The sequence below is a fragment of the Hemiscyllium ocellatum genome, chromosome 5, assembly GCF_020745735.1.
Source record: "Hemiscyllium ocellatum isolate sHemOce1 chromosome 5, sHemOce1.pat.X.cur, whole genome shotgun sequence".
Taxonomy (NCBI): Eukaryota; Metazoa; Chordata; class Chondrichthyes; order Orectolobiformes; family Hemiscylliidae; genus Hemiscyllium; species Hemiscyllium ocellatum.
In genome coordinates this window covers 90,596,775-90,609,289 of record NC_083405.1, presented here as the reverse complement: position 1 = coordinate 90,609,289, position 12,515 = coordinate 90,596,775, and the positions used below count along the sequence as shown (strand labels likewise).

The 12,515-nt window shown below is 39.3% G+C and overlaps 1 protein-coding gene across 4 annotated transcripts in view; it reads right to left on the bottom strand.

Moving 5' to 3' along the window:
• LOC132815784 (voltage-dependent L-type calcium channel subunit beta-2-like) overlaps positions 1-12,515 on the bottom strand; it is a 325,455-nt gene that overhangs the window by 38,646 nt on the left and 274,294 nt on the right. For all 4 annotated transcript variants that reach the window (XM_060824978.1, XM_060824981.1, XM_060824979.1 and 1 more), the window contains 3 exons: positions 6,809-6,931; positions 6,570-6,706; positions 804-880 (listed from right to left, as the gene is read on the bottom strand). In XM_060824978.1, coding sequence (XP_060680961.1) covers positions 804-880; positions 6,570-6,706; positions 6,809-6,931 — 337 coding nt within the window. The remainder of the gene's footprint in view (positions 1-803; positions 881-6,569; positions 6,707-6,808; positions 6,932-12,515) is intronic.

Genomic DNA, 12,515 nt, shown 5'->3' with positions numbered 1-12,515 from the left:
TCATCAGCTGCAACTGTAAACTTTAAGGTGCATGGCAAGATAATCTTCAAATTTTACTTGAATTTAGAAGCTCCTAAATATTAACCCTCAACTTTCTGCCATCAAAGTTAAGAATATCCAGCCTGAATGGCAAAAACATACTGTAGCTTCACTTTAAGTACCAAAAGGAAATTGAGTGTTTTCATTTCAGAATTTGTGTAGTATAGCAATGATTAATTCACCTCAATAAAGCAATCACATTTCAGATCTTCAAATATAATCTGATCTCTCCTCCTCTAATCAACAATCAGCAAATCAACTCACACATTAAATTTCTCTGGTTAGAACTAAATCCTATGTCACTTAGTATGAATTAACTTAAATCATAAAAAGGTTGCTGAACTATGTCACTGAACTAAGGAAGGCTATGTGACAGATTTCAATCTGATACTGACCAACAACAATCCTGACGTGCGTTCACACAGGGATAACAATGTAAGGTACAGGGATCACCTGGCAGCAGCTTTACCTCTTGTTCAGAGGTGCTCAGCTAATGGGGGAAGTTATGTGATACAGTTTTGTTTCGAAAGGCCAAGGTTTGGAAGTTGCCCTGCCTAAGTGTTGACTTTGCCGAAGTTGTTCTTACTTTAAATATTAATCAGCAGCATGAAATACTCTCATTGCTTGTCCATGCAGAATATATACAGAAGAACATTCAGAACATACACAACTCTATAATGCAATACACTATTCATAACAATAAACTAATAATAATTATAATATTTGCATAATTCAGTCAGGAGAGAACTTGTTAATCTACTTACCAGAAGAGGGAGGAGTAGATCGCCTAGAACTGGGTACCACATCACCTAAACTAGAAGATGAATTTCCACCTGATTTACTAGAAGAGATAGATACAATTCAAATTTAATCATATTATAATCAGTGACATAACTAAGCATCAGTAAAGGTAACCAACTTCCATCAGTTTTGATTCTTTAGATCCTCTGCTTAACTGTTCCAGAGATTCTGAATAGTTTGTCACCCTTATTTTTACTGCTAGGACAAAGTGAGGACTGCAGGTGCTGAAGATCAGAGTTGAGAGTGTGGTGCTGGAAAAGCACAGCAGGTCAGGCAGCATCCGAGGAGCAGGAGAATCGACGTTTCGGGCATAAGCCCTTAATCAGGATTCCTTATGAAGGGCTTAAGCCTGAAACGTCAATTCTCCTGCTCCTCGGATGCTGCCTGACCTGCTGTGTTTTTCCAGCACCACACTTTTATTTTTACTGCTATTACTACATTTAATAGCACTACAAATAGTTTTCATCAAATAATTTGATGAGAGTAGTAGGGGACTCAGAAAATTCAAGAATAAAAAAGATTTGCAAGGGTAGATGCATAACTGAGAAGTTATATTCATCAAGAATGATTAAACAGACTGGGACATTCTTGTCTTGAACAAATCTGAGGCGAGACCTGTTAAAGACCTTGAAGATCATGAAAGGTTTTGACAGTGTAGAATAAAGGAGGTGGTTCCACTTGTAGAAGATACAAATACTAGGGGGCCATAAATGGCTGATATTCACAAATAAAATCAATTTAAAAAATAAGGAGAAGCTCCTTCATCAAGAAAGAGGAGTGGATACAATGTACAATTCTCTACAACAATCAGGGCAAAAACCATAACTACCTTTAACAAGAAGCTAGGTAAGCACATGAGAAAGAACAGAAAAATATACTGACAATTAAATGGGAAAGAGCGGAAGAAAACATTTGTCTGAAGCACAAACATTGGCATAGGTATGTTCGGCTAAGTGTAATGTAAATACAATAAAACAAAAAATTTATCATTATTTTATCATGTGGCATTCCCAGTTCGGCAGCTTTTCCTGCTATCCTCCCCATCTGGTAGGATTATTCCATTTCATCCTATGCATGACTGTTTTAATCTATGCTCTTGATTACATGATGCACCAATTAGTTTACTTTAAGCAATGACAGTTTTCTGACAGTGAATACCAAAATTTGAATCCTGTGTTACAGCTGGTCTCCTTATCAAGTTCAATTATAGACATACTTTATTTGCATTACTGCCCATTTGCTGTCTAATTTTCATATCAGCTGCTATCCTTGGCATGGTAAGAAAAACATTAAGAATGATGAAACTTCCCTAATGAATAAGTGACATGACATTAGATCAGGGTTTCCCAAGTGGGAGTTGGGACCCAAGTGAAGGTCATGGGGTGAAATTTTGGGATTGTAAGCTCTGAGGTAGCAATGGACATTGTGCAGCTCTAGCCAAGTTAAAACAGCTTTGCACACGCTGAAACCTTTTCCAAACAGCTGAATCTCTTTGAAGTCCAAACCTTCTCAATGAGGGGGTAATGACGATAATCTTTAAGCTTCAAAATGAGATCACAGTGGGAAAATATTTGGAAAGCGCTGTATTAGATGTTTGAATTCTAAAACAGAAACTGGAGAAACTGGGATTCCTTTTCATTGAAAGATAACCCATCCAAGCAATTTTCTTACAGATGCATAGAAGACAGTTCACAACGAGTACATTTGAAAATTATAATAATTTTAATTGCAACAGTCAGAAAAAGGGTCAGAGATTAGGGTTAAGATTAGAGTTAGGATGTAAATCAATATTTACAAAAAGTGAACTGATAACAAAGATCTTCATCAAGGAATAAAGTTCCTGATTAAAGACTGGAAAATGTCAAGAATCTACTACAGACCAACTTAACATCTGTCAAAGGGAAAATGCCAGAATCTACTACTGAATAGCTTATAGCAGAACGCTTAGAACATCTTATTGCTGCAGGCAGAGTCTTGTGAAATGGAAGTCATGGAGCCCTCTTTTGGTGCAGGAGCAGTGTTCCTACCCGTGGACCAAGAGACTGGAATTCAAGTCCTACCTGTTCCAGTGGTGTGTAATAACGTCTCTGAACAGGTTGATTAGAAAAATAGGTAAAAGTGAAGACATGTTTGACTAATTCATTAGAATTTCTTGAGTAAGTAACAAGCAACATAAATGTTTAAAGTCTGGTTGAAGATTTGTAGCTCGGGTGTCCGTTGTTGTGGTTCTGTTCGCCGAGCTGGAAGTTTTTGCTGCAAACGTTTCGCTCCCTGGCTAGGGAACATCATCAGTGCTATTGGTGCCTCCTGTGAAGCGCTGCTTTGATGTTTCTTCCGGTATTTATAGTGGTTTGTTCTTGCCGCTTCCGGGTGTCAGTTTCAGCTGTAGTAGTTTGTATGTGGGGTCCAGGTCGATGTGTCTGTTGATGGAGTTTGTGGATGAATGCCATGCCTCTAGGAATTCCCTGGCTGTTCTCTGTCTGGCTTGTCCTATGATGGTAGTGTTTTCCCAGTCAAATTCATGTTCTTGGTTGTCTGAGTGTATGGCTACTAGGGATAGCTGGTCGTGTCGTTTTGTGGCTAGCTGATGTTCATGGATGCGGATTGTTAGCTGTCTTCCTGTTTGTCCTATATAGTGTTTTGTGCAGTCCTTGCATGGTATTTTGTAAACTACGTTAGTTTGGCTCGTGCTGGCTATTGGGTCCTTTGTTCTAGTGAGTTGTTGTCTGAGTGTGGAAGTTGGCTTGTGTGCTGTTATGAGTCCAAAGGGTCGCAGTAGTCTGGCTGTCAGTTCTGAGACGCTCCTGACGTATGGTAGTGTGGCTAGTCCTTTTGGTTGTGGCATGTCCTCGTTCCGTGGTCTATCTCTTAGGCATCTGGTGATAAAGTTGCGTGGGTATCCGTTTTTGGCGAATACCTTGTATAGGTGTTCCTCTTCCTCTTTTCGCAGTTCTGGTGTACTGCAGTGTGTTGTGGCTCTTTTGAATAGTGTCCTGATGCAGCTTCGTTTGTGTGTGTTGGGGTGGTTACTTTCATAGTTTAGGACTTGGTCTGTGTGTGTTGGTTTCCTGTGTATCCTTGTGGTGAATTCTCCGTTGGGTGTTCTCTCTACTAACACGTCTAGGAATGGGAGTTGGCTATCCTTTTCCTCTTCTCTCGTGAATCGTATTCCTGTGAGTGTGGCGTTGATGATTCGGTGTGTTTTTTCTATTTCTGTGTTTTTGATGATTACAAAGGTGTCATCGACGTATCTGATCCAGAGTTTGGGTTGGATTTGTGGTAGGGCTGTATGTTCTAACCCATGGGATCACCAATCTCGGGACTCATAGCAGAGGCAGTTATGCAAAGGTTAGAACATACAGCCCTACCACAAATCCAACCCAAACTCTGGATCAGATACGTTGATGACACCTTTGTAATCATCAAAAACACAGAAATAGAAAAAACACACCGAATCATCAACGCCACACTCACAGGAATACGATTCACGAGAGAAGAGGAAAAGGATAGCCAACTCCCATTCCTAGACGTGTTAGTAGAGAGAACACCCAACGGAGAATTCACCACAAGGATACACAGGAAACCAACACACATAGACCAAGTCCTAAACTATGAAAGTAACCACCCCAACACACACAAATGAAGCTGCATCAGGACACTATTCAAAAGAGCCACAACACACTGCAGTACACCAGAACTGTGAAAAGAGGAAGAGGAACACCTATACAAGGTATTCGCCAAAAACGGATACCCACGCAACTTTATCACCAGATGCCTAAGAGATAGACCACGGAACGAGGACATGCCACAACCAAAAGGACTAGCCACACTACCATACGTCAGGAGCGTCTCAGAACTGACAGCCAGACTACTGCGACCCTTAGGACTCATAACAGCACACAAGCCAACTTCCACACTCAGACAACAACTCACTAGAACAAAGGACCCAATAGCCAGCACGAGCCAAACTAACGTAGTTTACAAAATACCATGCAAGGACTGCACAAAACACTATATAGGACAAACAGGAAGACAGCTAACAATCCGCATCCATGAACATCAGCTAGCCACAAAACGACACAACCAGCTATCCCTAGTAGCCATACACTCAGACAACCAAGAACATGAATTTGACTGGGAAAACACTACCATCATAGGACAAGCCAGACAGAGAACAGCCAGGGAATTCCTAGAGGCATGGCATTCATCCACAAACTCCATTAACAGACACATGGACCTGGACCCCATATACAAACCACTACAGCTGAAACTGACACCCGGAAGCAGCAAGAACATCCATCAACAGACACATCGACCTGGACCCCACATACAAACTACTACAGCTGAAACTGACACCCAGAAGGGGCAAGAACAAACCACTATAAATACCGGAAGAAACATCAAAGCAGCGCTTCACAGGAGGCTCCAATAGCACTGATGATGTTCCCTAGCCAGGGAACGAAACGTTTGCAGCAAAAACTTCCAGCTCGGCGAACAGAACCACAACAGCAACATAAATAAAAGGAGAACCAATCAATGTACTCTACTAAAAAGTTCAGAAAACATCTGACAAGAAATCATATGAAAGATTGCTATGCAAAATATGAGCTCATGGTGTTAGGGGGTCAGATATTAGCTAGGACAGAGCATTAGATAACTAATGTGAAACACAGGGTAAGTGTAAATGGGTCCTTTTTAGGTTAGCAGAATGTGACAATTGTGTGCCATGGGATCAGTGTGGGACTTCAATTATTTGCTATCTATATAAATGGCTTTAGTTAAACTGACTCAGTGCATCATCAGCATATTTAGCAACAATATAAAGATAGTAAAATAGCAAGTAATTTATAAAGAGGATATAAAGATTAACAAGGAAGTTAAAGTTATTATGTGTCGGCAGGAATATAGATTTGAGGCCATAAACAGAACACAGTTGATCATATTAAATGTCAGAGCAAGCTAGAGAGGCTGAATGGCCTACTTCCACTCCTAATTCATAGTTCACATTCTTTACATTAAAACAGTTAAGGAGATACGCTGTTTGATTAATTGTTCACATGACTCTAGGTGCTTAGTTGAGAACAGTGTGATGATATTAGTTTGCATTTGCAAGAAATTTGTGGACTAAAGTCTTAAATCTACAGCTGCACAAACAATTTTAACTTATCTGACACATCATGAAATATTTCACTCAAGCAAAGTCTAGACCAATATAATTCGATGTACTTTCTCCAAAAATGTTTAGTAGTATGTTAATATGTGTTTGATTTAGAATTGCCATAAGTAGTCTTAGTTATATTGAGGCAAGCTCATTTGTATTTTCCTTTTATCATCATGACTCTAGTATGTACAGTCTTCATTTGATAATTTCCAATTCTTCCAAATTTCACTGAAGGTGTTTATTTATAATAAAAATGAAAAGTCAATAATAGCATTCAATAAAGTATTCCAGCCTACTTTTTTTTATGTTTGGGCCTTATCTACTTTCAGTCCTTAGCACAGTTAATAAATCTGATTTGGAATCTGATTTCAAGCCTGACCAGAGGTGGGATTATTCAGCAGTACCATTCTGTTTCTGAGGCAGCTGCAAGCTTTTCTCTTCTGCTTTTTGTCAGACTAAGTTGACTAATCTGACAAAGCAAAACAGAGAGATAAATAGTCAGCTCTCTTCATCAGATCTGAATTATCACATGCTGGTCCTGGGCACCTTCCACATTCTGTCCGCTTACCTGGAGTGATATTTTCCTTGCTTCACCTTTTGATCATTCTGGAACCTCATGTTTTCTAGTTTGACTGGACTCGGGATGAAACCTATTTCACAGCCTTCCTTAACCAGCCGTCCTATCCACCAATCATTGCTAAATTTCTAAATGTGGGAACAAATAAGGAAAAAAGGTAAATACATATATATATATACATATTGATTAAGATCAACTTTGTTAAATGCTACACTGTGTTTCAAACCTACTTCTTTAACATGTAGGAAATCCTTTGGTTCAAATGAGATAGCCATGCCTGGGACAGGAACATCATTATCCAGTGCAGCGCTATAGCCAACATTTGTCCGTACTGCGAATGCAACAGGTTTAGTCTGCCAAGAGAAAAAAAAATCTTTTCGAATTAAATATTTCTGATTTACTGAGACCATGGAGAACTCTGCATGTGTTCAATGTTCGGCTGACGCCTTTCAATAGAATCTCTCTGCTGGTGCACTAAGCATTAAATTTACCACATCTTAAACTTGCTTCCGAATAAGAGTTTAACATTATGCCACAGCATGTATAAACTGCCTCAAATAATATGGAACAGATTCCACTGCAATCCATTTCTGCAGCCTGGATTTGATTTGCTACAATGGAAGCCAACTTCATTCAGTACAAAAGTATTCAGAATTATTTTCACTCACTTTTGATAAGTTGGAATTAAATTCAAGCAATTTTCCAATGTTGAAAATAAAAGCAGTTTAATTTTTAAATGATTGTTCCTTTTTTTTCTGCTATCCAGCATCCAGAGACACCTGGTTCTCAATAATATTATGCCCTTCCATGTCATAAACATACCTAAAATAGATGCCAGAGCTGTGTATTTCCTTAATGATTGAAGATGGAGTGTTGCATATAGTACATGGCTTTCAACAAGAGTCCTTTTCTAGCTGGAATCATGCCACAAAAGTATAGTCTTTTTCAGGAAGCTTTCCAGCAAGAAGCCTTGTGACTTACAGTGAAAGATAAAACAGTGTGATGGAGCCCTCCAACCTGTAAACAGTCTGGTTAAGTGCTCTTCTGCAAGTGCAAGATAATGGAATAAAAACTCATATTTCGGAGGAGATTTATACTTTCCCTCAAAACATGATTTGATCATTTCAAAGCTAAAATCTTCTGATTTAAAATGACCGAATATTACACCCTTCACTAACATTAATTGGAAACTACCATATGTTTAAATATGCATTTAGTTTGATGAGCCACTGGAAAGAAACACTAATTAAATGTTCAAATAATGTGTAATCCTCCACACGAATCTAATTCCTAATGCTTCACCCACTTTGATAATGAAAACTATTCCCTGCACTTTTGAGGAGTTTTTATTAAAACAGCAGATGAAAAGAGCAAAGATGTACTAATAAATTTAACAAGACATCAGCTTGGTTACAACCAGAATCTTAAATATCCCATAATAGTAAGTCATTTAATACCTTCAAGTGGGGAGAGCAAACCTTAGATACAAATGTGCTACGGGTATTGTTTTGTCAAGTTAGAACAAATGGGTGACACGATATAGTTTTTAAAAAATTATACAAGATTTTCATAGCATAAATAAGGAAAGCCTATTTCCTCTTACTGGGACTCAAAGCAAGACTTGCAAATTTCACTGAAAATGAGAAAAGAGGCCAGAGGAAATTTGCTTCTTCAGAGTTGTTAGATAAATTATTGTTGACAGTTGTTGAGACAGAAATCACTGCAACCTTTATTTTCTAATTAATCTGTTCCGGAATGTTATTACACATCCCTGGAACAGGTGGGACTTGAATCCAGGCCTCCAGGCTCAAAGGTAGGGACATTACCATTGTAGTGGCTTGGTAATCTAAAAATGGGACCAATATTAGAAACTCAATGATAGGGGATAAGAAGCAAAGGGATCAGTTCATACAAACAGCATCACGATTATGATCAGCTAAATTACTTCATTCTGTGAAGTGAAACAAAGTAATGTTTCCATACAGCTGTGGCTTTGGTAGAATTAAAAGTATCAGTTTGGAGTTCATATCTCAGAGAAACATGTTGAGGAAACAGGCACCAGCATAATACAGAATTTGGGGATTTCACTTTAAATGCTACATTTCAGTGGTTCAGCTGAGACTGGATAAACACAGCCACTTTGCCAAGAAAATGTCATTCAAGCACTAAAATTTGTGACTGCTGCACAACAGTAAATTGGCAAATCTTATTGGAACAGCCCATTTAACTGCTCACTTAAACCATTGAACCCAAGCAAGAAACAACCGAAAGCAGTATGTAAAAATAATTCACCACACAGTGAATTATGTTATCACAGTGTAACATTCAGCATCATTTTCCCTGAAAACCATTTCTGTCAATTGTTATACTAGGATTAGTGATAACACTTGACAGGATTGTACGGGAAGTAGTTTGTTTAGTGGAATCTTACACAAGAATTGAGTAGGAGTTAGCGCAGATACAACAACGGAAATTAATATGTTGGCTGCCAGATTAAACTTTTCTGCATGAGAAAGGTTTTGTGACCTGGGGCCCATCCAAAATTAATTCAAAGATTTGAAGATTGGCTATCTTCTCAATCCATTATTCTGATGCAAACAGAAGTACAATCAGCTCCTATCCATGTTCACAGTTCTGATTTATCTTGGCAATGTTTACAACTCTCAACGGGACCTCACTGATACCTAGCTGTTCAGAGTTCCTGAACAACATTGTATTTTTAATAGAGGCCTCAAAGATAAAATAACATTTAAATGATTGGTGTTGCAAAGATCGAACCAATAAGGAGTTAACGAGTTTAGATTAGATTCCCTACAGTGTGGAAACAGGCCCTTTGGCCCAACAAGTCCACACTGACCCTCCGAAGAGTAACCCACTCAGACCCATTGCCCTCTGACTAATGCACCTAACACTATGGGGCAATTTAACATGGCCAATTCACCTGACCTGCGCATCTTTGGACTGTAGGAGGGAACCCACGCAGACACGGGGAGAATGTGCAAACTCCACACAAACAGTCGCCCGAGGCTAGAATCTAACCTGGGACGCTGGCGCTGTGAGGCTGCAGTGCTAACACCACTGAGCCACTGTGCCACCCAAATAGTTGAATGGCTATTTTGGGATTAATCCTATTGAAAGTCATTGATGAATAACTGTTTCATGCCCTGCTTTACAAGCTAAAGAAGTTACAAAGAAAAATGGTTAAACAAATAGATACAAATATAGTGTGATTCCACAATGGAATAGTGGGACCATCTTCACTACAGTCTATAGCAGTTGAAGCAGGTAACTGAGATAGGAAGGGCACCAGAAATGGGCAATTAACAGTCATCTTTTCATTAATGTTTGCATCTCAAAAATGAGGCTAAAAGAAAAAAAAGCATACACATGCAAAATTCAAAATGCCATTGAGCAGGAGCTTTGTAAGCATTATGTTGCCCTCAATCTCCTGCGAACGACGAATGAACTGAAGGTTCATTCCAACAGCTAGTTATCTGCTGGCTGTTTATTAGGAGACAGTGCTTGGTATCTTGGGTAGGGGAAAGAGATAATTTCATTAAATACACTCACTGGCTTGCCATTCTCACTTAAAGTCCTTGGTTCTTGTTCTTATCTTTTGAAGGTGGTGTGATGGAGTTCATACACATATGTTCAACACTGCCATTCCTCACATTTAAGCATTGAGTTATCGACTTACTTGCTTCACATTCAACATTGGATCAGCTGCAACTTAATCTCATTAAACGTGGGCCAATGTCACCTGCACCATTAATTCCACACTGATTTATCCCCCTCTCTCTGATCAGTGACTCGGGTTGAAACAAGCTTTTCACAAACCTCCCATCCCATCTGATGATGAACGAAGCTTCTGCTCCTACCTGAAGACTACCTATTTTCACACTCTAACCTTGTCTGCCTCCTTTCTTGACTGAGTCAATTCAGTTGCTGTGTAAAGTTTTGCAGTATGCCCCACCAGCGTCTCTCTAAACACTTGATAGCTGGTTTCCTGCTTCAGAACTTTGTCACTTTGGCTCAGTGTCCATTTTTAATCAATTATGTATAGCAGAAGCATCTTGTTAAAATTCATTTGCTTTGTTGTAAATATAGTCAAAAGAAGCAAACCAAAATCAGGATAAACGAAAAAGCTACTGCCCAAACCCTCTGTTAATACAATGCACAGATTCAGCTTTATCACACAACTCCTAAAAAAAAATCACTTTCAAGAATAAGTTTTGCTCAACTTTAATTTTCCTTTGCAAATGATGCAATACATTTAATTGTACTGTTTGATCAAGCATTCACCTTAACATTAGCACCCTTGAAGTAGCATAGAAGCTGATCATTCAGCCCATCATGCCTGTTTGAAAGAGCTATTCAGTTAGATTGTATGGCTGCTCTGTCTGCACAAACTGTAAAGTATTTATTTAATTCCCTTTTGAAAGTTAGTATTGAGCTTCTTTTAATCTATCTTTCAGGCAATATATTTCAGATCATAACTCGCTACATAAATTATGTATCACCTTGAGAATCTTGCCAATCATCTTCAATCTGAGAGTCCGGTTTGTGATCCTTATTGCTACTGGAACCAGTTTATTCATAAATATTAAAAAAAAGAACTGCAGCTATTGGAAATCTGAGATAAAAACAGAAACTCAGAATGTCCAGTAGCATCTGTGAAGCAAGAAACACACAGTTAAATGTTGAGTCCAGTGAGCCACTCTAGACTCTAAACATTCACTGCCTTCTCTGTCCACAAATGCTGCCAGACTTGCTGCATTTCTTCAGCACTTTGTTTTCTTTTATTTCAGATTATTCTTGAAACCCTTTGCGATTGTAAGTACCTCTCCCAAGATCCATCTTAGCCTTCTCTACTCCGAAGAGAGAAATCACTGTTTCTCTGAAGTTTCAAATCCCTGCTACTGTGTTAATAAAGCTCTTCAGCACCCAAGATTTGGCATCCTTGTAAAAATGTTGTGCCCAAAAACTCAATACTCCAGTCAAGGGCTAACCATGTTAGCCAATATCCTAATTTAATCTTTTCCCATTTGTCAGCATTTGGCCCATATCCCTCTAAACCCTTCCTATTCATACACATCATAGAATCCCTTGTGTAGAAACAGGCCATTTGGCTCAATAGGCCCACACCAACCCTCCGAAGAGTATCCCAACCCAGATGCATTCCCCTGCCCTATTAACTCTACATTTCCCCTAACTAATGCACCTAGCTTACATATCCCTGAACACAATGGGCAATTTAGTATGGCCAGTTCACCTAACTTGTAGGAGGGAACCCACACAGACATGGGGAGAATGTGCACACTCCATACAGAGACTGGAATCAAACCTGGTCCCTGGCACTGTGAGGCAGCAGTGCTAACCACTGAGCCACTGTGCCAATTACATACCTTTGAAATGTTATAATTGCACTAGCCTCTACCACTTCCTCTGGCAGCTCATTCCATACACACACCACCCTCTGCATGAAGAGGTTGCCCCTTAAGTTCCTTTTAAATCTTTTCCCTCTAATCTTAAACCTATGCCTTTAGTTTTGGACCCCTACCCTGCCGGGAAAAGATCTTGCCTATCTATCCTACCCATGCCCGTCATGATTTCATAAGGTCACTCTTCAGCCTCCGACGCTCCAGGGAAAAACAGCCCCAGCCTATTCAACCTCTCCCTATAGCTCAAACCCTCCAACTCTGGCAACGTCCTTGTAAATCTTTTTTGAACCCTTTCATGTTTCACAACGTTCTTCCTGTAGCAGGAAGACCAGAATTGCACACAGTATTCCAAAATTTTGGATGATACTATTTTTACACCACATCTAGAAGAGGCGATGGTTTAAGTGAGGGAAGGTTGATGGACAGTCATCCATGGACCAATTATCACTTTCCAGCTCTAACAATCTGGAGTGCCTTTCATAGAAATACAAGAGCC